We start from the raw sequence: 24,429 nt of genomic DNA on the forward strand, positions 1-24,429 counted from the left end.
ACAACGGAGAAGGCTCGGAGGGCTGGCTGGCCTATTCCCGCTCATAATTCATATGTTTGTCTGTATGTGACATAGGTACACCCACAGTGTTGTTCGGGAGAGAGTTTCAGGATTGTGACCCAGTGAAGGAACAGTGATATATGTCTAAGTCAGGATGGTGTGTGATGTCAATGTACTCAATCACAATTTATGGCAATTATCTTGTTAAACATGTGACATTGATTGTACTATAAATAGAGGCAGCTGGCACACTTTGAAGGCAGAGCTTCTTGTAGGTTAGTAGCACTAAGAAAGTGTCTTACAATAAACCAGCTTGAAGCTTGTCCTTCTAGATGGTGATTGTTGCAGGGACAGAGTACAGGAATGAGATGGACAATCTGGTGAACTGGTGAAGCAACAATAATCTCTCCCTCAATGTCAATAAAACAAAGAAGATTGTCATCGACTTCAGGAAGTGTAAAGGAGAACATGCCCCTATCTACATCAATAGGGACAAAGTAGAAAGGATCGAGAACTTCAAGTTTTAGGTGCCCAGATCACCAACAACCTGTCCTGCTCTCTTAACACTATAGTTAAGAAAGCCCACCATCTACTTTCTCAGAAGACTAAAGAAATTTGGCATGTCAGCTACAACTCTCACCAACTTTTACAGATGCACCATAGAAAGCATTCTTTCTGGTTGTATCACAGCTTGGTATGGCTCCTGCTCTGCCCAAGACCACAAGAAACTACAAAAAGTCATGAATGTAGCCCAATCCATCACGCAAACCAGCCTCCCCTTCATTGACTCTGTCTACACTTCCTGCTGCCTTAGCAAAGCAGCCAGCATAATTGAGGACCCCGCACACCCCAACATTCTCTCTTCCACCTTCTTCCATCAGGAAAAAGATACAAAAGTCTGAGGTCACATATCAACTGACTCAAGAACAGCTTCTTCCCTATTGCTGTCAGACTTTTGAATGGACTTATCTTGCATTAAGGTGATCTTTCTCTACACCCTAGCTATGACTGTAACACTACATTTTGCACTCTCTCATTTCCTTCTCTATGAATGGTATGTTTTGTCTGTATAGCACGCAAGTAACAATACTTTTCACTGTATGTTACTACATGTGACAATAAATCAAATGAAATTCAGTATTGTTAAAATGAACTCCAAGATCAAACAGAATGTGTGACCAGTCAGTTGATAAATGTCCGTAAATGCTGAAGTATGGAAAGTTCTTCTCACTGGACCTAGTGCAACTAACAGCCATCCCGGCATTGTCCCAGTCTCAGTACGATTATCAAGTTTGATCTGGACTCCAGATGCAGGTCTCCACCTCACTTTTCCTACCTCCATGAACTCTGCACTGGACCGTACACATTGCCGGAAACACAGGAGGAAGTTCTCTTCAGTTGGAAGTATCTGGGCCAGCTGTAAGGGAGCAGAGCGAATGTTAGTATTTCTGTCTGGTCTACAGCTTCCTGCAGTCCTCCATTAAACATCCCCCCCACTGCCCCAACACAACAATCAGGAATTAGAGCTGCAAGGATTTTCACTGGCTTCCATCAGCATAACTCCACAGCTGATCTTGGGTGCAGCCAAGAGTACATGGGGTGCGTATTGTTTTGATCTGCCCAGCATGGCAGGGACTAGATATTCAGCTCTAGGAGTATCCTGGGGGTAATTGCCATGAGTCAGAGCTCCATCAAATTGCTCTGTGGTTTTTTAAAGAGCAAAGATATTCAGACCATTTTCTTTCTTCCAACTTCACCCACAGCCTCCTGATGGAGTGACATTTGATCCTGAGTTTTGTAGGTTATTTGACTATGGGGGCATCATGGCAGACCTCAATCCTGTTTCCCCTCCAAAGATGCTGAGCCCAATTCAAATGCTGTTCCAACATCATTTCTCCCCCCTCAGCTGGCCTTCCCAATGATGTGTCGCAGTATTAGAGCAGCATCAAGGATCACATACTTCACATTCCTACAAGCAGCCAAGGTGAGAGTAGGTGGTGAGGGAGCTGATATGACTTTGGCTGTATTTAGTGGTACAGACACACTTACCTCAGCAATCTCAATCCTGCCATCTGCATTCTTGTCATATTTCTCCATAAATTCCTTCATCTGTATTTCCTGTATTTGTGAAACAAAACACAAGCTCTAAATACATTTAACTGTCAGGGGGAACGGAAACAAATGATCCAATCGGTGCAAGTCTGTTAAAGTGAGGCTATTTATTTATCTTTCATCATCTCCTGTGGAGCAGCCATCCATCGTGTCAAAGCAATTTGTGTATAAGAGATACACATGCCCTCATACACACCTACACAGACACCCACACACATACACACCCAACCACATAGACAGACATGCCCACACACTCACTGACACACAAATAAACACCCAGACACAGACACACACACCCACGGTCACAGCCACTCGCGCACAGATACACACACACACACACACACACACACACACACACACACACACACACACACACACACACACACACACACACACACACACACACTTGTATCAAATGCCTTTTGGAAGTCCATGTGCATTACATCGACAGTGTTACATGCATCACTCTCTCTGTCATCTCATCAAACAACTCCAGCAAGTTAGTTAAACATGAGTTTCCCTTAGCAAATCCATGCTGACTTTTCTTAATTGACCTCCATGAACCCAGGTGACTATTTATTTAGCCCTGCATTATTGTTTCTAGAAACTTCACCGCCACTGAGGTTCAAACGTAAGAACTAGCAGCAGGAGTAGACCATCTGACCCCTCAAGCCTGCTCTGCCATTCAATAAGATCATGGCTGACCTTTTCATGGACGCAGCTCCATTTACCCGCCTGCTCACCATAACTCTTAATTCCTTTACTGTTCAAAAGTTTATTTATCCTTGCTTTAAAAACATTCAATGAGGTAGACCCAGTTGCTTCTCTGGGCAGGGAATTATACAGATTCACAACACTTTGTGTGAAGAAGTTCTTCCTCAACTCAGCCCTAAATCTGCTTCCCCTTATTTTGGGGCCATGCCCTGTAGTTCTAGTTTCACCCGCCAGTGGAAACAACTTCCCTGCTTTTATCTTATCTATTCCCTTCATAATCTTATATGCTTCTATAAGATCTCCCCTCATTCTTCTGAATTCCAATGAGTATAGCCCCAGTCTACTCAGTCTCTCCTCATAAGCCAATCCTCTTAACTCCGGAATCAATCTCCTCTGCACCCCTCCTGTGCCAGCATTTCTTTTCTCAAGTAAGGAGACCAAAAATGTACACAGTACTCCAGGTGTGGCCTCAGCAGCACCTTATACAGCTGCAATATATCCTCGCTGTTTTAAATACCATCCCTTTAGCAATGAAGAACAAAACTCCATTTGCCTTCTTAATTGTCTGCTGCACCTGCAAACCAACCCTTTGTGATTCTTGCACTAGGACACCGGGGTCCCTCTGCACAGCAGCACGCTGTAATTTTTTTACCATTTAAATAATAGTCCATTTTGCTGTTATTCCCACCAAAATAGATGACCTCACATTTACCATCATTGTACTCCATCGAACAGACACTCGCCCACTCACTTACACTATCTATATCCATTTGCAGGCTTTCAGCATCCTCTGCATACTTTGCTCTGCCACTCATCTTAGTGTCATTTGCGAATTTTGACACACTAAACTTGGTCCCCAACTCCAAATCATCCATGTAAATCGTAAACAATTGCAGTCTAACACTGATCTCTGAGGCATACCCCTAGTCACTGATCGCCAACAAGAAAAATACCCATTTAACCCCACTCTTTGCTTTTTATTAGTCAACCAATCCGGAATCCATGCTAATATATTACCCATAACACTGTGCACTTTTATCTTATGTAACAGTCTTTGGTGTGGCACCTTGTCAAACGCCTTCTGGAAATCCGGTAACACCACATCCACAGGTTCCCCACTGTCCACTGCACATGTAATGTTCTCAAGGAATTCCACCAAATTAGTCAAACATGACCTTCCCTGCATGAACCCATGTCACTACCACCGAAGTCAAACTGACTGGCTCTGTAGTTGCTGGGTTTATTTTTACACCCTTTTCTAAGGCACCAACCCGAATCTAAGGAAAACTAGAAAATGATGGCCACTTTCTCACAATTTCTACTCTCGCCTCCCTCAAAATCCTTTGATGCATCTCATTTGGGCCTAATGACTTATCATCATTAAGTTCAGACAGCCTATCTAATTCCTCCTTATCAATTTTAAACCCTTCCAGTGTCAGAATTACCATGATGTCTCTCAGCATGACGTGAGCAGCATCATCTTCTTTGGCAAAGACAGGTGCAAAGTAATAATTTAATAACTCAGCCATGCCCCAGCCTCCATGTGTAAATTTCCTTTGTGGTTTCTGACTCCTGTTATCCACATCAAAGGTGAAAATCCAGCCCATATTTCCAAGTCAGGATGTGAGCGATTTGGAGGGGAACTTCCAGGCTGTGGTGTTCCCATGTGCCTGTTGCTCTTGTCTTTCTAGGTGGCAGTGGTTGTAGATTTGGAAGATGCTGCCTGAGCAGCCTTGATGTGGAAGATTTCTAACCAGTTAATAAAGTTTTCAGATAGTCAGGTCAATGCCTTTAATGTATACTATCAGTAAAGAGTTAGATGATTCTTAAAATAAGTTAATATGCTAATGAATAGTTTACACATATATGAATGCAGTAAGAGAATTGAACACTTACATGCTAATATATTAAATACATTTTAAATGTATTTTAAATATTGTTCACTTCAGCCAAAGCAAAGATGCCACAAGGTGTGATGGTAGAGGCTAACAGTTCAGAGCCGAAGGTCTCCAAACCTGTTAGTTAGCTGAATGAAAATTAGAAAGTTTCTCCAGCAGGAACAAATATTGTGATTTTATGAATAGAGGTATTCATTGTCTAGACATAGAGTAGATACGTACTTAGGCTAGGGATCACGTGTCTATCCAGTTTTGGCAATGATCTGGTGGGAATGTTCACTTTTACCTCTATGATGAGCGTCTACAGTAACCTAGCAACAAGGAAGTGAGTTTAGCCAAGATGGGAGTTGGCATCTGGTTTGAATAGATGAATGAGATATCATTATGCTGGGTGGCAGATTGCAGTTGGCTGAGGGAGTTAACAGATTTATATTGATGTATGTGTACTAAATGTAGTTGATGTTAAACTAACATAGGTGGGAATAATTGATAAGGAAAGCTATAATTGATCTGTTTCTGAATGCACACGTCACATTCATCAGAGAGGTTTTGCTGTTCAATGCTGGAGCTGCTTAACCCTTCCTGCAGCTACCATGGTGGCACAGTGATTAGCACTATTGTATCACAGCGTCAGGGACCCAGGTTCAATTCCTGGTTTGGGTGATTGCCTGGACTTTGCACATTCTCCTCATGCCTACGTGGGTTTTCTCCGGGTGCTCCGGTTTCCTCCCATAGTCCAAAGATGTGCAGGTTAGCATTTAGGGCCATGCTAAATTGCCCCTTAATGTCTAAGGATTAACAGTGTAAATAATGGGTTTGTGGGGATAGGGCCTGGTGGGATTGTAATTGGTGCAGTCTTGATGGGCGAAAAGGCCTCCCTCTGTGCTGTAGGGATTCTATGACTCATTAAATGATTGTGTCTTTATACAGAGATAACTGCCTCATGAATTGTGCATTGTCTAAGTTGAGACATTACAGGTCATCTTGGTTTACCCAAAACAAGCCTTGGTGAATTCATGCAATGCATCTTGTAGATGGTACATATGGCTACCATTGTTTGTTGGTGATGGAGGAAGTGAATATTTAAGGTGATGGATCGGCTGCCAATCAAGTGGGCTGCTTTGTCCTGGATGGTGTTGAGCTTCTTGAGTGTTGTTGGGATTGCACTTATCCAGGCAAGTGGAATGTATTCCATCGCACTCCTGACTTGTTCCTTGTAGCACGTAGACAGGTTTTGGGAAGTCAGGAGGTGAGTTACTTGCTGCAGAATCCTAGCTTCTGACCTGCTCTTGTAGCCATGGTATTTATATGGCTAGTCCAGCCCAGTTTCTGGTCAGTGGCATCTCCCAGGATGTTGACTGTCAGCTGCAGGAAAGTCACCAAGCAGGGTTAAGCAGCTCCAGCACAGAACGGCAAAACCTCTCCAATGAATCTGATGTACACATTGACTGTGACGGTAAAACAACTAGAGGCAGCATGGTGACACAATGGTTAGTACTGCTGTCTCACAGCACCAGGGACTTGGGTTAAATTCCCAGCTTGGGTCATTGTCTGTGTGGAGTTTGCACATTCTCCCTGTGTCTGTATGGGTTTCCTTCAGGTGCTCTGGTTTCGTCCCACAATCTGAAGTTAGGTGCATTGGCTATGCTAAATTCTTCCTTAGTGTACCTGAACAGACACTGAAGTGTGACAACTAGGGGTAATTTCACAGTGTTAATGCAAGTTTCAACTTGTAACACTAATACATAAACTTTAACTTGAACACTTTAGAATGTCAATGTGAGATGGTTAGATCCTCTCTCTCTCTGGAGATGGTAATTGTCTGGCACTTTCGTGGCTCAAATGTTACTTGCCACTTATCAGCCAAAGCCTGAATATTGTCCAGGTCTTGCTTCATTTGGACATGGGGTGCTTCATGTACTGAATATTATGCAATCAGCAGCAAGAATCTCCACTTCTGATCTTATAATGGAAAGATCATTGATGAAGCAGCGGAAGATAGTGAGCCTAGGACACTACCTTGAATAAATCCTGCAGTGATGTCTCAGAGCTGAGATGATTGACCTCCAATCACCATAAACATCGTTCTCTGTGCTCAGTATAACCCAGTCTTTGGAAAATTTTTCCCTGATTCCCATTGACTCCAGTTTGGGCTCCTTGATGTCATACTCGTCAAATGCTGCCTTGATGTCAAGGACAGTCACTGTCACCTCACCTCTGGAATTCAGCTCTTTTGTCTATGTTTGAGCCAAGGCTATAGTGAGGTCAGGAGCTGTAACCCTGGCAGCACCCAAGCTGACTGTCAGTGAGCAGGTTATTACTGAATAAGTGCCACTTGACAGCACTGTTGAGACCCCTTCTATGACTTTACTGATGATCGCGAGTAGACTTAGGGAGCAGTAATTGGTTGGATTGGATTTGTCCCATTTCTAATGTGCAGGACATACCTGGGCAATTTTCCACATTGCTGGGTAAATGCCAGTGTTGTAGCTGTACTGGAACAACTTGACTATGGACATGGCAACTGGAGCACGAGTCTTCAGTACTACTTTGGGATGTTGTTGCAGCCCATAAATCTTTACAGTATCTGGTCCACACAAATATTTCTTGCTATCACAGGGAATTTATCAAATCGGTTGAAAACTGACCTCTGTGATGCTGGGGACCTCCAGAGGAAGCCAAGATGAATCATTGACTTGGCACTTCTGTTGCAAATGCTTCAGCCTAATCTATCGCACTGATGTGTTGGGCTCTTTCATCATTGAGGACAGGGAGATTTGTGGAGCCTACTCCTCCAATGAGTTGGTTAGTTGTCCATCATCTTTCACAAGTTGATATGGCAGGACTGCAGAGCTGAGATCTGATACATTGATTGTGGGATCGCTTAGCTCTGTCTATTACTTGCTGCTTATGCTGTTTGGCATTTAAGTAGTGCTTTTTGTAGCTTCAACAGGCTGACACCTCATTTTGAGGTATGCCTGGTGTTGCTCCTGGCATGCCCTCCTGCACTCTTCATTGAATTGGGGTTGATTCCCCCAGCTTGGTGGTTGAGTGGGGGATATACCAGGCAATGAGGTTATAAATTGTGGTTAAGTACAATTCTGCTGCTGCCAATGGCCCATAGTGCTCATGGATGCCCAGTCTTGAGTTATTGGATCTCTTCTGAATCTCTACCATTTAACACAATGTCCTCAATGTGAAAATAGAACTTAATTGCCACAATAATTTTGTGATGGGCATTCCAATGGGTAAATGTATTTGTGATAATGAGGTCAAGTATGTTTTCCCCTCTTGTTGGTTCCCTCACCACCTGCTGCAGTCGCAATCTAGCAGCTATATCTTTCAGGACCTGCCCAGTTTGGTCTGTGGTGGTACCACTAAACCACTCTTGATGATGGATATCGAAGTCCTCCACCCAGAATACATTCTGCGCTCTTGTCACCCTCAATGCTTCCTCCAAATAGAGTTTAACAAGGAGGAGAACTGATTCATCAGCTGAGGGGGACATTACATCAGCAGGAGATTTCCTTGCCCATGTTTGACCCGGTGCCATGAAACTTCATGGGGTCTAGAGTTGATGTTGAGGACTCCCAGGGCAATCCCCTTGGGTCTGCCCTGGCGGTAGGACAGGACATATCCAGGAATGGTGATGGTGGTGACTGGACATTGGCTGGAAGAAATGAACGATGGGAAGACTGACGTGTCAGGCTATTGCTTGACTAATCTGTGAGACAGCTCTCTCCATGTTAGCACAACCCCATCATGTTAGTGAGGAGGACTTTGCAGGGTGTGCCTTTAACATGTCAAATTCAGTATCCCAGGCAGTGCCAGGTGATCTATCCAGTTTTAGTGTCATTATGCATTTTTGTAGGGGTTTTGTACAACTGAGTGGCTTTATAGGCCATTTCAGAGGGCATTTAAGAGTCAACAATGTTGGTGAGGATCTGAAGTCACATACAGGCCAGACCAGGTAAGGATGGCAGGTTACATTCCCTAAAGGACATTAATGAACAAGATGGGTTTCATGACAATTTGTGGACTTCATTGTCACTAATACAGGTACAACTTGTAATTCAATTATTCAGTTATTTAATTAACTCAATTCAAATTGACAAACTGCTATGATGGGATTTGGACATTCATCTCAAAGATTGTGGGGGCGATTTTCCCCCAAAAGAGCTAAGTATCCAATGGCTGGGAAAATGGGAGATTTTCACGCCTGTTTTTTCGGGTGAACTTAGTCGGTTGGATTTCTGGCACTCTGTGCTTCACAGAGTCCACCGAGGGATACAGCTGGTAGTGGGTGGGGGGCGTGGGTGCCCAACCTGCCTGAGAGGCTGGCATCAGTGCGCTGAGCGGGCCACTGAGCATGCGCTGCTCTCACAGTAGGGAGATTGGTGTATGTGACTCCATCACCAGCCCAGACCCCCCTCGATACACCCCCCTGCCCGATGGCCATCCCGGTTTTGCCCCCCACCACCCATGGCCAGTCCCTATTGGCCCCCTCCCTCCCTCACCAATTGCTGTGCAGAGGGGACTCCTTCCCCACCAATCAGCCCATTCCTGATCTGACTCTACTCCCTAAAAGGCCTCACTATTCCTCGGTCGCTTTGCTGTTTGCATGACATAGTTCCAGTTTGGCACCCTGGCATTGCACTGCCAGGGTGCCAAGCAGGGTGCACCCTCCCACCCTACCAACCTCCACTGGGTTTTGCCCCCACCAGTGAGGTCATCACATCTGTTCCTCATTGCTGGGAACCAGTTTAATCCCTGCTAGTGGGAACCTCCCCCAGCGGCATTGAAAAAATTAGCGAGCCCAGACAAAACTTGGCTGAATATGCCACAAAAAAATAGCCTGGAAAGGTCACAATTGGCTTCCATTTCAGCTGTCCCACTGGTACTTCCCAATCCACTGTGTTACTTAAGCAGCACAGTGGGCTGAGAAAATTACATCCTATTAGTCTGTATCCCTGCCCAGTAATATATGCAATATGTTACCACGTTATTTATGCATATGTATGTGTACATGTTTGAGGGACTAAGTATGCCTGTACGTGGGACAGTGTGTCTGTATGTGAATGTGTTTTCACTGTGAGTGTGTGTGTGTGAGTGAGACAAAGAGAGAGAGAGAGACAGACTGTGGGGCCGATTTTACAAAAAAGTGCTAAATGAGTGTGAAAACGGGAGATATTCGTGTTGTTTTTTGGGTGACTTAAAAATTGAATCTTACCTGACTCTGGCAAAAAAAAATCTTGAGAAACTTAGTGGGCAGGATTTTATGGCCATGCTCATCCCAAAACCATAAATCCTGCCAGAGGTCAACGGACCTTTCCATGGTCTGCCCCTTGCTCACTCCGTGGTGGGCAGGATAATTCACCCAAAAGCTGGCTGATAGCAGCAAGGTAGTGCCATTGCACATGTGCAGGTTTCTGTGCTCTAAGAGCACAGACCTATCACTGCCTCTGTTGCTATAGCCAGCTTCCACCCCTTCGTGGCTACAGCAGAACTCCACAGCTGATCACCACCAACGCCCAGCCCCCCCACCCCCACCACCACTCCTCCCCCTCAACCTGGAACAACCATGACCCTCCCCTTCTCCCCCAGTTAATAGCTACTGCACAGCAACAGCCATCACCCCCTCCTACAACATTGATTGTGACTGCAGAGCGGCTGTGGTACTCCCCCCCTTCTCCCACTGCACTGCAGAGTACGCAATGTTCTCCCTCCCCAAAATCGAATGGCCTGCCACAACTGGCCCACCCCTTTAATTGGCCCCATCCCCTTTACACTTCCTGGTGGGCACTACTACTGTGCCAGACTGACTGTGTCAGGGTGATGCTGCCCAAAGTGGACCCCCCCAGTCACTGTCCTCTCAGGCAGTCCTCAACTCTGTGTGCGCGTGCACGTGTTCACTGTGAGTGTGTTCATTGTGTATTCACTGCATGTGTGTATTTACTGCACAAGTGTGTGTGTTCACTGCATGCATTCACTGTGTGTGTGTGTGCGCATTGCGAGTGTGTGTGTTTGCTCTCTGTGTTTGTGTATTCACTGAATTGTGTGTGTGTTGTCACTTTGTGCTTGCTGTGAACGTGTGCTGGCCTGTTGTTTGTAACAGTACTTTAATTCCTTCGAGGTTAATTTTTTGGTTTATGGACAACTTCCAGCCTTTTGATGTTGCGGTGGGTGTGAGTGAGCATCCCGATATGTGGATGCAAATAAACTCCCCAGTGTTCAGGCTACAAGGTGACATTGTTTCCTTTTCATCTCATTATGCCAGAGAAAAATGTAATTAATGTATGTGCCTTTGACAAAAAGAATTTGAATAAATCTTTTATCTTTCAGATTTTGATTGAGCTGCTGTGTCTTCCCAGTATTCAAGACTGTTCCTCTTATCTCTGCTGCTTCTTGTTTAAGTTGTGACGAGAATACTTTCAGAGGTAATACTGGACTGTTTGATATTTTAGCAGAGTACAGTGTAACCTTGTACTGTTTAATTCATTGCCAACAAACCTGAAATGACCTGGCAATGTTCCCTTTCCCATTCTGTTCCACCAGCACCCAATCAACATGTCTGACATCGCTTTCAGCACCAAGAAACAATCCTCTCCTTCACGCTTCAGCACTTCACACTATGGCCTTCAATTTGAGATCAACAGAGCTTTACCAGACTCACACTCACTCTGAAATTGGCAACTCTCAAGGCAGCTGTCTTCGTTCTTGTAAGGGGAGGGGAGAGGTGGAGGGAGGGGCGATTGTCAGTCCAGGTGTTGAGGGAGGGGGGTTTGTCAGTCTGAGTGTCAGGGGAGGGGGGGGGTTTCCTGTTCTGGGTGTCGCGGAGGGGGGTTTTCCTGTTCTGGGTGTCGGGGAGGGGGGTTTTATCTGTTCTGGGTGTCGGGGAGGGGGGGTTTTATCTGTTTCGGATGTTGGGGAGGGGGGGTTTTCTGTTCTGGATGTCGGGGAGGGGGGGTTTTATCTGTTTTGGATGTCGGGGAGGGGGGGTTTTTCTGTTCTGGGTGTCGGGGAGGGGGGGTTTTCTGTTCTGGGTGTCGGGGAGGGGGGGTTTTCTGTTCTGGGTGTCGGGGAGGGGGAATTTCGGTTCTAGGTGTTGGGGGGGTGGTTTATCTGTTCTGGGTGTTGAGGGAGAGGATTATCAATCTGGGTTTTGAGGGAGGGGGAGCAGTGTGTTCTTGTCACAGACCAGGTTCTTGATGAAGGAAAGCCACTGGAATCTTATTTTTGGAAGCCTACTGGTCCTTTGGGGGTTGGGCTAGCTGGGAACTTGAAAAGTGTGTGCCGATTATAAAAGGACAGCTTTTCCCCGTCTCAGAGGGCAATCTGGGTGGGAGCGGGAAAGAGAAGCTTCTTTCCAATCCTTGGGGAGAAGTAAGTTTCCTTCTGGAAAACAACTGTCAATTGGATTGTGGAGATGGGAATCTGATTTGTGGGGGCAAGGAATTTTTTACATTTTTTAATTTTCCTTCTTGGGCATCTCTGGCTAGACCAACATTTATTGCTCATTGCTAATTATCCTTGAGAAGATTGCAGTGAGCTGCCTTCTTGGACTGCTGTAAATACACTCACAATACTATTGGGAAGGGAGTTGCAGGATTTTGGTCCAGTGACAGTGAAAGAACAACAAAATATTTCCAAGTCAGGATGAAGGGAAACTTAAAGGTGGTGATGTATCTTCTGCCCTTGTCCTTCTAGGTGGTAGAGGTTGTGACTTTTGAAAGAGCTATTGAAACAGTCTTGGTGAGCTGCTGCAATATATCTTGTAGATGACAAACACTGCTGCTACTGCGTGGAGGGAGTGAATATTTTTGGAAGGGGGTGCCAATCAAGTGGGCTGCTTTGTCCTGGATAGTGTTGAGTTTCTTGTGTATTGTTGAAGCTGCACTCATCCAGGCAAGTGGAGAGTATTTCATTACACTCTTGATTTGTGTCCTGTAAATAACGGGTAGGCTTTGGAGTGTCGGGAGGTGAGTTACTCACTGCAGGATTCTTAGCCTCTGACCTGATCTTGTTGCCACAGTATTGATATGGCTAATCCAGTTCAGTTTCTGGTCAATAGTAACTCCCAGGATGTTGATAGTGGGGGAATTCAGTGATGATAATGCTACTGAATATCAGGGGAAGGTGCTTAGAATTTTTCTTGCTGGAGATGGTCATTGCCTGGCACTTATGTGGCACAAATGTTACTTCCACTTGTCAACCCAAACCTGGATATTGACCAGGTCTTGCTGCATTTGGACAAGGACTGATTCAGTACCTGAGGAATCATGAATGATACTGAACATTGTGTAACCATCAGCAAACAGCTCCACTTCTGACCTTATGATGGAAGGAAGCTTAAGACAGTTGGATCTAGAACACTACCCTGAGGAACTCTTGCAGCGATGTCCTGAAATGGAGATGGTTGACTTTCGACCAACACAACCATCTTCATTTGAGCCAGTTATGACTCCAAACAGTGAAGGGTAATTCCCATTACCTCCAGTTTTACTCGGGCTCCTTGGTGCTGTACTTGGTCAAATGCTGCCTTGATGTCAAGGCAGTCACTCTCACCTCATTTCTGGCGTTCAGTTCACTTGACCATGTAACAAGGTCACCTCACCTCTGATCTTTTGATTGGACTACCAAGTTCATTTACATTTTTTAGGGGGCATTAGATTCATTCTAATAGGTCAAGGGAGGGCAGAGGCTACCAGTGTAATTTTGGTTTTGATGGGGTTGCTAGAGGGGATAAAATTCAGCCCCCAAGATACTGGAGCTGAGATATATGGACGGACCAGGTGGGGGCATTATCAGCCAGTTGGAAAAGTGACGGGATTAGGTGAATCGTGTTTTGACATCCTGTTCAGTATTACAGCGTGCTGACTACAACCATGAGCGCACTTGGACAGAGTGTATAATCCGGCATTCCCCAGTTCAGTCCATTTCCACTACTGGGTTCACTTTGACCTTTCACAGCAAAACCAGGTTAGATTTCTCAGCAAGAACTCGTTAGATTTCTCAGCAAGAACTCGTTAGATTTCTCTTAGCCAAAACTGAAATTTCAACCAAGTCACGAGCACCATCCTCACCTGAATTTAACCCTCACAGTAAGAGAAACGAAAATAATTGTTCCCTCTATAATCTTGACTGCCGTCAAACTGGAGCTTGTCATCCCTAATTATTCCCCTAGACTCCGTCTCTCTCTCTCTCTCCCTCATTTTCCAATCTGAAATTATCTGCAATGTTTGTCAACAACAAATTTCTTTTAAGTAGCGACAGCAATGTGGAGTAATATCTTTAGGTACTTCACAGAGAAGGAAAGCAAAGTGAGAACAAGTGACTGGACACTTCATTGAAAAATTAGGGTTTTAGAGATTTTGGAAATGGAGGTGGAAGCAGAAAGGGGCAAAGGTTTGGGAAGATTCATCTCAGAGGTGAGCAAGGTGTTGATAAGGGTTTCAGCAGTGCTGGGAGACAGGCAGGAGTGGAGGAAAGCGATAGGATTATTAGATGGAAAATTAGGGTTAGAATACATTCTGGAATGAGAGAATGCTGAGGTGGTAAATGGAGTGTTTCACCTTGACCAAGAGGACTGAGTCAATGGCAAAGGATGTGGAGCTTTTGGCGAGGAATCATGGGTTCTACCTTCCTGATGTTCAAATGGATTAAATTTTGACATTTCCGTGACTTCATGTGGAAAGGTTGTCTAATGGTCACAAGGTCAAGGGAATGGTAATGGGGTAAAACAGGCTGTCACCAGGATAACAGATGTGTTTGCTGATGATATCTTTGAAAAGGAAGAGCAGGTACTAAGAGGGAAGGGGCCATTGTTGATCCTTGACAATGCTCAAATGATCGTCTGGGAGCTCAAAGGCCACTCTGGGGACACTTTGACTATGTTGAGGTGGAAGTAAAGCCAGAGAAATTACGTCCCAGAGAGATACACCTTGGAAGTGTTGAAAAAGGATGGTGTGTTCTGTGGAGACATCACAGAGAGAGAATACTTGCAGTTGCAGGATATGTGAAATCCAAAAGAATCAGATTTTTAAATAGAATATTTTCCACTTGGCCTCTTGGCCAATGTTAATAAATTAGAAGTATAGGAGTAGGTTATTCCTCTCCCCCCGCAAAAGAAAACATTCAGTGGAATCAAGGCTGATCTGTACCTTGACACCATCCATCCACCTTGGATTTCTATCCCATAATACCTCTAACTAACAAATCTCTCAGATTTAAAATTACTAATTCAGCTCCAGCATTTACTGCTGCTTATGGGAGTAAATTCCATACTTTTCCCACCCTTTATGCAAAAAATTATTTGCTAACTTCCTCCCCATAGTTTGGTTCTGATATAATTTAATCTCCTCTCATAAAGTAATGCTGGAACACATACCATTCCAATAATGTCAAACAATGCTTGGCAGTTAACTGTCAGTCAGCATCAATGGGTGCATTTTCCATGATAACACTTCGATCAATCAGCATTTTCTTTTCATACAATATAAATTGTTGTTTTCCCCTTATATTGGTATTCTTGCAAATTGTCCTGACAAACAGCTTCAACATGTCTCTTTTTTTCTGCAGTTCTGTATTATCAAAAAGCTTTTGGTATCATTCTGGTGAATCCCTGCCCAATGTCAATATATCTTTTACATAAGAACACAGGAACATAAGAAATAGGAGCAGGAGTAGGCCATCCAGCCCCTCGAGCCTGCCCCACCATTCAATAAGATCATGGCTGATCTGATAGTGGTTCAGTTCCACTTACCCACCTGCTCCCCATAACCCTTAATTCCCTTATTGGTCGGAAATCTATCTACCTGTGACTTAAACATATTTGACGAGGTAGCCTCCACCGTTTCAACGGGCAGAGAGTTCCAGAGATTCACTACCCTCAGAGAAGAAGTTCCTCCTCAACTCTGTTCTAAATTGATTCCCCCTTATTTTGAGGCTGTGCCCTCTAGTTCTTGTTTCCTTTCTAAGTGGAAATAATCTCTCTGCTTCTACTCTGTCTAGCCCCTTCATTATCTTGTAAGTGTTTATAAGATCTCCTCTCAGCCTTCTAAACTCCAACGAGTACAGGCCCAATCTACTCAATCTCTCCTCATAAGCTAACCCCCTCATCTCTGGAATCAACCTGGTGAAACTTCTCCGTACTCCCTCCAAGGCCAATATGTCCTTTTGCAAATAAGGGGACCAAAATTGCACACAGTACTCTAGTTGCAGCCTCACCAGTACCTTGTACAATTGCAGCAAGACCTCCCTGCTTTTATAGTCCAAAAGTTTAAGTCCTGGTGTCCAAAAATGTGCACGTTATTCTAGATGAGGCCTAACCATGTTTATATTTTCATTGGTAGCAACACATGCCTCAAATGCAATCCCCATCCTCTATTCTGCCCTCTTACTCCCTGTAGAAGGTGGAAACCGAGGGTGGCACAGTGGTTAGCACTTCTGCCTTACAGCACCAGGGACTGGGTTCCATTCCCAGCTTGGGTCACTGTTTGTGTAGAGTCTGCACGTTGGCCACGTGTCTACGTGGGTTTCCTCCCACAGTTTGAAAAATGTGCTGGTTAGGTGCATGAGCCATGCTAAACGCTCCCTCAGGTGCACCTGAACAGGCACAGGAGCGTGGCGACTAGAGAATTTTCACAGTAACTTCAGTGCAGTGTTAATGTCAGCCTACTTGTGACACTAATGAATAAACTTTAAATTCTGCTCAACTCCTCTAATGCTAGTATACTGACTAATCATTACCTCTCTGCCACCTCTAGTTACTAATCAGCCCATCAGGTGACAGGGAGGAAGCCTTGCTCTCTCCATCCTCAGATTGCAATTGAACTTGACAAAGGTGCTGTGGGAAGTAAAACATAAAGCACTTCACGGCCCCATTCTCCTGCCACAGATTCAAAAGCGGACATCAAAAAGTTTTGTGCAATTAGAGGGACGCAGAATTTTCCAGCTCATTGCAGATTATATGGCAGGGCAATATTCCTGAAGAAAAGACACATGCTGTCAAAGCTTTTCATCTTGCTCACATCAGGACAGATTTGCAAGAATACCAATTGTAAAGGGAACAACAATTCATACTGCATGAGTAGAGAGTGCTGATTGGTTTGCAAGTAGACTCTGATGAGTAGATGTTTTGCCACGCTAAGCTTTTGGCTAAATTCTGATTGGTCAAGGCATTGCCATCGGGAATGAACCAGGGGATAGCAATCCCTCAAACTTTTGTTTAGTTGAGAAAAGGCTCACTACGTGGCCATGCTCCTTCTGTCTGTAATGTTGTTCAAGTACGTCACGATGCAAAGGGGAGACACACTGAATCCTATTAGTGTCAAGGCTCAGTCAGTATCCTGACAATCACACAATCCGTTTTTTCTCACTTCTCTCTTGAACACAATGATTCTTAACAACAGCAAAAGCTTGTAATGATATAGAGGGGGTGATTCTCCCATCCCAACCCGGTAATATTTTAGCATGGCCGGCTGGTAGAATCGCAAGTGGGATTTGGCAATGCATTTCCGACGTGCTCACACCTCCGAGTGCCGGATATCTGGAAACCAGCAGTAAAGTCATTTTTATCTTACTTTAATGTTATTTAAATATCATTATCAGGCTCGGGACTGAAGTCTCCCAGCCCGCTACCATCTCCCAGCCCAGTACAATTTCACTCTGGTGGAGTTCAGAATAGCTCCCCACTTTTGGGGATTCCGCTGGAGTGAAGGGGGACAATTGGGGCCCCAGGAGGTTTGGTGATGGGGGTGAACCCGTCCGGTGGGTAGGGTGATGGGGAGTTGAGCGCCCGGGCATGAGCATCATGGCAGTGCCAGCCTGTGCCCCCAGACTGCCCAAGAGATAAAATGCCCATGCCCAGTGATACCTTGGTACTGGCACCACCTGGCATTGGGCAATGCCAAGGGGCATGGCCAGCTAGGAGTGGGGCGAGGGGCTGCCATTGGAGAGTGTGGGGGAGTCCCGCTGCCACTTTGCATTGGGATCAGTTGAGACTAGAGGGAGGCCAGTGATGGGGACAGGCTTGGGACAGTGGTCTGCCATGGAGGTCTGCCTCCTGTGGAGGGGTCTGCCTCCCAGGGGTGTCAGCCTCCTGTTTGGGCGGGGGGGGGGGTGGGGTCTGGAGTTTGGGGTGCTCCGGGACGGGAAGGGGTCCAGGAATGCTTGTGGGGGCTGCAATCGGGCCATGGGGCAGGGTGGAGGGGCAGCACTGCTGGGATCCTGTACTAGCCAATGATTGAGCTGGCCAGCAAAGTGCAGGCTGTTAGTTCTGGGCCACTGCGCATGCGCAGAGTTCCAGAACTGTCAGACTCCGGCGTGAATAGGCCCCGCCCCATAAGCTTTTAATGATATTCCCGATTGTGACCTTTGCATTGCACGGAGTGTGGGAGATTCAATTCCGAGCTCCCACTGAAAAAACAATCATGATTTACACTAGTTTTCCTGTGAATTCAGCACTTAGAACTTTTTTTTAGGAGAATCGCTCCCAGAATCTTTAATGTACAAAATGGACAGGGGCACTATTACAAATCAAAATTTGTCAAGGAGATATTAGGGCAGCTGATCAAAACCCTTGATGAGATGTAGGTTTAAGGCTGTCTTAAAAGAGGGCAGAGAGGTATAGAGGCTTAGAGAGGGAATTGCACAGCATTAGGCCATGGCAACTGAAGACATGGTCACTAACAATGGAGTGATTAAAATCAAGAAACCCGATTTGGACGAATGCAGATATCTTGGAGGACATTGGGCTGGAGGAGATTGCAGAGCTAGGGAGGGGAGAGACTCTGGAGGGATCTGAAAATAAGGACAAGAAATTTAAAATCAAAATGTTGCTTGACAGGGTATCAGTGTAGGTTAGTGAACACAGAGGTGATGAATGAATAGTGATCTGGTGTGAATTGGGACATCGGCAATAGAATTTGGGGAACCTCAGGTTTACAGAGGGTAGAATGTAGGAGACTGGCTAGGAGTGCACTGGAATGGTTAAATCAAGAGGCAAGAAAGATGTTCTGCAGAAAACAAAGGGGCAGAATAGAGGACAGAATAATGGCTTGAGTTCAAGGCTTTGATTGTTGCTAACAAAAATACAACACCCCTGTTAAACCATAGAATCATAGAAATCCTACAGTAAAGTAAGAGGCCCTTCAGCCCATTGAGTCTGCACCGACCACAATCCCACCCAGGCCCTACCCACAATCCGTACGTATTTTACCCGCTAATTCTCTCTAACCTATGCATCTATGGTCAATTTAGCATGGCAAATCAACCTAACCCACACATCTTTGGAGGAAACCGAAACACCTGGAGGAAACCCACGCAGGCACAAGGAGAATGTGCAAACTCCACACAGATAGTGACCCAAGCCAGGATTCAAACCTAGACCCCTGGAGCTGTGAAACAGCGGTGCTAACCACTGTGCTACCGTGCCGACCTAAATACATACATTATGTAGAAAAGATATAGTCATTGGCCAGAGTGCAGTGCAGATTCACCAGAATGCTACCAGTGCTCCAGAGATTAGATTGAGAGGAGATCAAACAATACCAAAGTCAAGGCATTGAGGAGGAAGGTAGGAAATACTTCTCTGTACAAAGGGTGGGAGCAGCAGCAGATGAGATGACACAGAGGTAAAGTCTGGTGATGTTACGGACATGGAAATAGGCGGCCTCTCAGCAATGGCACAAATATGAAGTCAGAAGTACAGAGCGTGGTGTCAAATATGTCAACGGATTGTGAACTGTCTGGTTCAAAATCAGACAGCTGTTCCGTAAAAGGCTGGAGTTGGTGGCTAAGGATGGAAGGTTGTGGCCAGGATCTGTCTTCTGAGTACACAATATTTTTTGTAGGGGAATGTGAAACGTACAAGTGATAAAAAACAGGAAAAGGCCATCTGCTCCATTCAGCTGGTTCCACAGAACTGGATGTACAAATTTAGGGAGTGCACACTCTCTGCACCATCCCTTGCCCCCCACACAAGCCCAGATCTCCTGGAACAGGTGAAAAATCTGGGATAATTGAGTGGAAAGAATCTGAGAAGCTTGGAACTTTCCTTTTGACACTGTTAGGTAAAACTGGCCATATATGTTGACTCTGATCCTTCCATATCTTTCCTAATCATTGTTCCTCCCATTTCAACTCAGGCATTGAATGCTGGTGGCCATTCAGCCATGGAGTGCATTGAAACACAAGCACACTCCATTTCTGACAGGTGTGTCACTAGATTGAATGATTTATGCCCTGAGATGCCCCCCCCCCCCCCCCCCCCACCTCTCCAACCCTAATCCCCAGCACAGTTCAGGCACACTGAGGCCAATTCAACCACCAGCGGAAACAAGTTTTTACCAACTGAGCCACCAGGGCAACTTGCAGAGATTCTGTTACTATTAGTCAATTTGAGAATGATTTTGAAACTTAGTTTCATTTTATCTGGGTAATCCACTGAGCACCAGTCCAGATGGAGAGGAAGCAGGTGAGCCTGCAGACTGAGTGGATTCATCTGGCTAATTGAGGAGGATGGGACCTGGTGACCAAGGAGGTGGAGCTCTCCTGCTGGGGTAGAGTCTTTTGATCGTGGGGTGAATCGTGCTTACGTACTTATAGGATAATGAATTAGGAGCAGGAGTAGACCATTGGGCTCTTTGAGACTGTTCCACCATTCGCTAAGGTCATGGCTGGTCTGGTTATGATCTCAACTCCATTTTCCTGTCTGTGCCTCATAATCCTCGACTCCCTTGTCTGATCAAAACTTTTCTATCTCAGCCTTGAATATATTTAAAGACACTGCCTCCACTACCTTCTAGGGAAGAAAATTCCAAACTGTAATGGCCACCTGAGAAAAAAAAATTCTCTGAATTCTTAAAATATGTCAGGGGGTTCTATTTTCCCTCACATGAGGAAACATGAATATCCACTCTATCCAGCCCCCTCGGAATCTGATATGTGAAATATTCCTCACCATTGAATGGATGTGTATGTGTTTAGGAGCTCCATCTCTCCCCACCCCCAACCTTCCCCCAACACCCAAACAGCAATAACTGCAGCTGCTCTAGTCGGGAGTTCTGAATGACCTTTTCCTCAACACATCAATAAATCCATTGTTAATTTGTATCTCTCATTTCTCCCATTATCCATTTTTGTTTTAGATTTTTATTAATATCTGCTGTCACAACAAGATTCTTTCACATCAAATCTCATCGATTTCTGAAGAAGCTGGCTAGAGGTCAGTATCTTCCTTTTTCTCAATGTGGCTAACCCTCCCTCTCTGACAGTCTCAATCTCTGTCTCTAACTATCTATTTATCAATCTGCTGGGATGCCTCTCTCTCCCTCTGTCCTTTTCACCGATTCTCTCACTTTCCACTTCACAGCCTGTCTCTATATGTTTTTCTCTCTGCTGTTCAGGTGTCTCTCTGTGTCTGTTTTCTCACTCACTATCGGTCAATCTCCCTCTCAGTATCTCGGTTCTGTCTTTCTGTCACTATATCTCCCTCTTTCCACGTTTTGCCTTCTCTCTTTCTATCTCTTGTTTGAATTTATTTCCCTCTGTCGGTCTGTTCCTCTCCGTCCATATTCTCTGTTTCTCTTTACAATTCCAAACATTATTCATTTTTCTTCCTGTATGGGCTTTTCCCTGTCCGTGTCTCAATCTAGCTCTGTCCCATCCCTCCTTGCTTGCGTTCTTTAGCCCAGTTTCTCTCCCTACCTGAGTGCTCTATCTGCATTTCCAGCTCTATCCATTCTTGTGTGTCTGTCCCGCTGCCTCAAGTTTCTAATTACCACAACCTCTCCCTGCGTCAGCCCATCACTCAGATTCTTCTCTGCGTCAGAAAGCAGAGTGTCCTGTCCCTCAGTCTAATCAGCATCAGGTTTATTTGGATGTCTCAGCCGGCCTCCCTCAGTCTCATCTTTCAGAGAGGGAGCTGCTGTGCGGATGGATCTGTTAAATATTTCCAGCTCCGGGATTACCCCTCCTCCCAGTAACTCTGAGTAGCTTTGCTCACCACACCAGTTCCTCTCCTCACTCGCTGTAGCTCCCGGATGAAGTTTTCCAATTCTTTCCCTTCAATGTAACCGTTACCTGAAGGTGAGACAAGCAAACAATGTGCGGTTAGCCAAGCAATCCCCAACATATCCAAACAACTGGGGGTCCCGAAAGCGGCCACGTCAGAAGCTCGATTTAGCCTTTTAATATTAAAGCCCGCCGCAGAATGGTTACACCCTGGGTACAAAGGTTCTTTGACATCTCCACAATTCCAGAGACCTCGACAGCAACGTAGAATTTACACCCCCACCCTCTGGAAAACCGATTCACCCCTGACAATAACTTGCTGAAATGAAGGATCTACAACTCAAAGTACAGTCAAGCACCCCTCAATGTCTTGGTAGCAGCCCGTCTCTCTTCCCACCTTGGGTTCAGAACCCTCCCATCTCAACAACTCCAGTGAGGCAAAACACACTTGCAAAGTTACTCTAAACTTATTGTTTTTAAAAAAACAAAATAGCAGTCTCGTTATTGAAGTGTTATTACATTTTTAAATCAAACAGCCAATTGCTGGGCAGGTAGCACAAGCCCGTTATATCTACTCACTCATTGTTGGGCTGTTGGAGATAGGGGTTCGAGACGCCGCACCGCAGCAATCTGTTTCCTAAACGCACTCACATCGAAATTAAACTCTTTACTCTCTAAGCTAACACATAGATTGCCCTTCAATCATAGGAGGGCTGTGAGATATGGAGAAGCTAGACAATATTAAAGTGCTCCCGTTTTCCCTAATTTCCCAAATAAATATTAGAATACAATAGTTTTTTAATGCATTTTTAATTTTTTAACATATGTATATAGAACTTACCATCTGCATCATAATGTTTCCAGATTTCCAGGAACTGGGAGGCGGTGAGTTCAGCTAGATTCAGGTAAGGTGGTTGCTGTTTGTTAGCCATCCTGTCCCCACACTGCCCGTGTTAAGGTCCCTCTTTGAAATGCTGAGTACCTCCGCCTGGGCGCAGGCTTTTTATCTCTTCGGAGCCGCAGTCCTAGCCCAGGCCTGCAGAGGCCGCTCTGCCTTCAGTAGCAATGAGCTGGGAATTGTAGTCCCCTCGACCGCCCTTTCAGAAAGGTGCTGCTCTCACACACAGTCCATCCTGTTTCAGTGTGCACAGACTGTCTGCTTCTCAATTCTCTCCTGGACTCCAACCGTTAGCTCTGCTTCTCTCTGCACAGGTGCTGCCTGAACTGCTGCTTTTATTTGAGTGTTTAATTCACTGCCAGGAATGCCTATCTTGAAGAAGTTTTGCTCTGCTGTCTGGCAAGATTCCCATTTGTCTCTTTCACCCTGCTCACCGTCATTGTTTTCCATTTCCCTATTAGAAATGTTTTAGGAATGTTTCCTAAAACTCCACATTTTTAACTTTTAGCCTAGCCCTGACCTTCCCATTTGCTTCGCTTGTTCCTGCCCCTTCTATTAGTAACATTAAACCTATCGTGCACATTCTCTCTCTCTCTCCAGCTCTGAAGAAGAATTACATTCGATTCGAACCATTAACTCTCTTTCTCTCTGCACGGTTGCTGCCAGAAGAGATTTTCCAACACTTCTGTTTTTATTTTATTCAAGCACCCGTGGTATTTTACTTTTATTATTCCAGTTCTCGGTGGGGAGTTGACCGGTTCCCAATCTGCTGAGCTGTGGCTCACCCTGTGGGCGAGCTCTGTTTGGAGTCTAGGCTGGATGTGACATGTGACACATTTCACAAACAACATTTTAGCAACTTCTTTTGAAAACAATGAATGAAGACCCATATATGCAAGCTGAGGCTTTGGTGCAAGCTAGCAAAATGTGTATTCAGATGGATATTGATGTTTTGGCACTGCAAGCACTGGAAAAGCGTCACCACCCAACATGTCTGCCCATTTCAGGTTTCACTCACGTTGAATGCCATGTTGAGGTGCATTTATGCAGTGAAAACATGCAAAATTATGTGTGTAAAAAATGATGAGGGCCATAGATAAGTTAGATAGGAAGAAGCTTTTTCCCTTAGTAGAGGGGTCAATGACCAGGGAGCTTGGATTTATGGTAAGGGGCAGGAGATTTAGAAGGGATTTGAGAAAAACCTTCTTCACCCAGATGGTGGTAAGAATCTGGAACTCACTGTCTGAGAGGATGGTAAAGGCAGGAACATTCACAGCATTTAGGAACCATTTAGATGAGTACTTGAAATGCCATAGCATACAAGGCAGACAACCAAGTGCTGGAAAATAGGATTAGAATGATAGGTGCTTGATTGCCAGTGCAGAAATAATGGGCTGAAGGGTCTCCTTCCATGCTGTAAGACTTGCGCATTTTGTGTGGAGTTTAATGCTGATTTGAGGGCACATTAATTGTTGACCTTGCCCCTAACACTCATTTTTTAACACGGGCATGTGTTTAGCAGTGTGAGGGACCCCTGCAACATTGAAAAGGATCCCCAACAATTTGCAGGTTTGTTGCTGATTCATGTCTCCATTTGAGTTGTGGATTTTGAGACATTGGTAATATTCAGTGAAGTCTATGGGGATTTACTGCTGCTGCTGCTATAGTTGTTATAGGCTCTAAATGGACCATTTTACTCCTAGTCACGGGGAGACGGGGGAGGGGTTCAATAGCAGAGTCCGTAGGCTGCAGCATCAGAGGGAGATGGAGCAGAGGCAACAATTAATCTGTTTG

The 24,429-nt window shown here is 45.1% G+C and overlaps 1 protein-coding gene across 2 annotated transcripts in view; it reads right to left on the minus strand.

The window, feature by feature from the left end:
- Positions 1 to 22,696, minus strand: part of calb2a (calbindin 2a) — a 63,542-nt gene extending 40,846 nt beyond the window's left edge. For both annotated transcript variants that reach the window (XM_080187270.1, XM_080187269.1), the window contains exons 1-4: positions 22,579 to 22,696; positions 21,730 to 21,806; positions 2,050 to 2,118; positions 1,337 to 1,417 (exon numbers count right to left, since the gene is read on the minus strand). In XM_080187270.1, coding sequence (XP_080043396.1) covers positions 1,337 to 1,417; positions 2,050 to 2,118; positions 21,730 to 21,806; positions 22,579 to 22,669 — 318 coding nt within the window. In that variant the 5' untranslated portion in view covers positions 22,670 to 22,696. The remainder of the gene's footprint in view (positions 1 to 1,336; positions 1,418 to 2,049; positions 2,119 to 21,729; positions 21,807 to 22,578) is intronic.
- Positions 22,697 to 24,429: the final 1,733 nt, after the last annotated feature.

Source organism: Carcharhinus amblyrhynchos, chromosome 4 (genome assembly GCF_965287045.1).
Source record: "Carcharhinus amblyrhynchos chromosome 4, sCarAmb.v2.hapA, whole genome shotgun sequence".
NCBI classification, from domain to species: domain Eukaryota; kingdom Metazoa; phylum Chordata; class Chondrichthyes; order Carcharhiniformes; family Carcharhinidae; genus Carcharhinus; species Carcharhinus amblyrhynchos.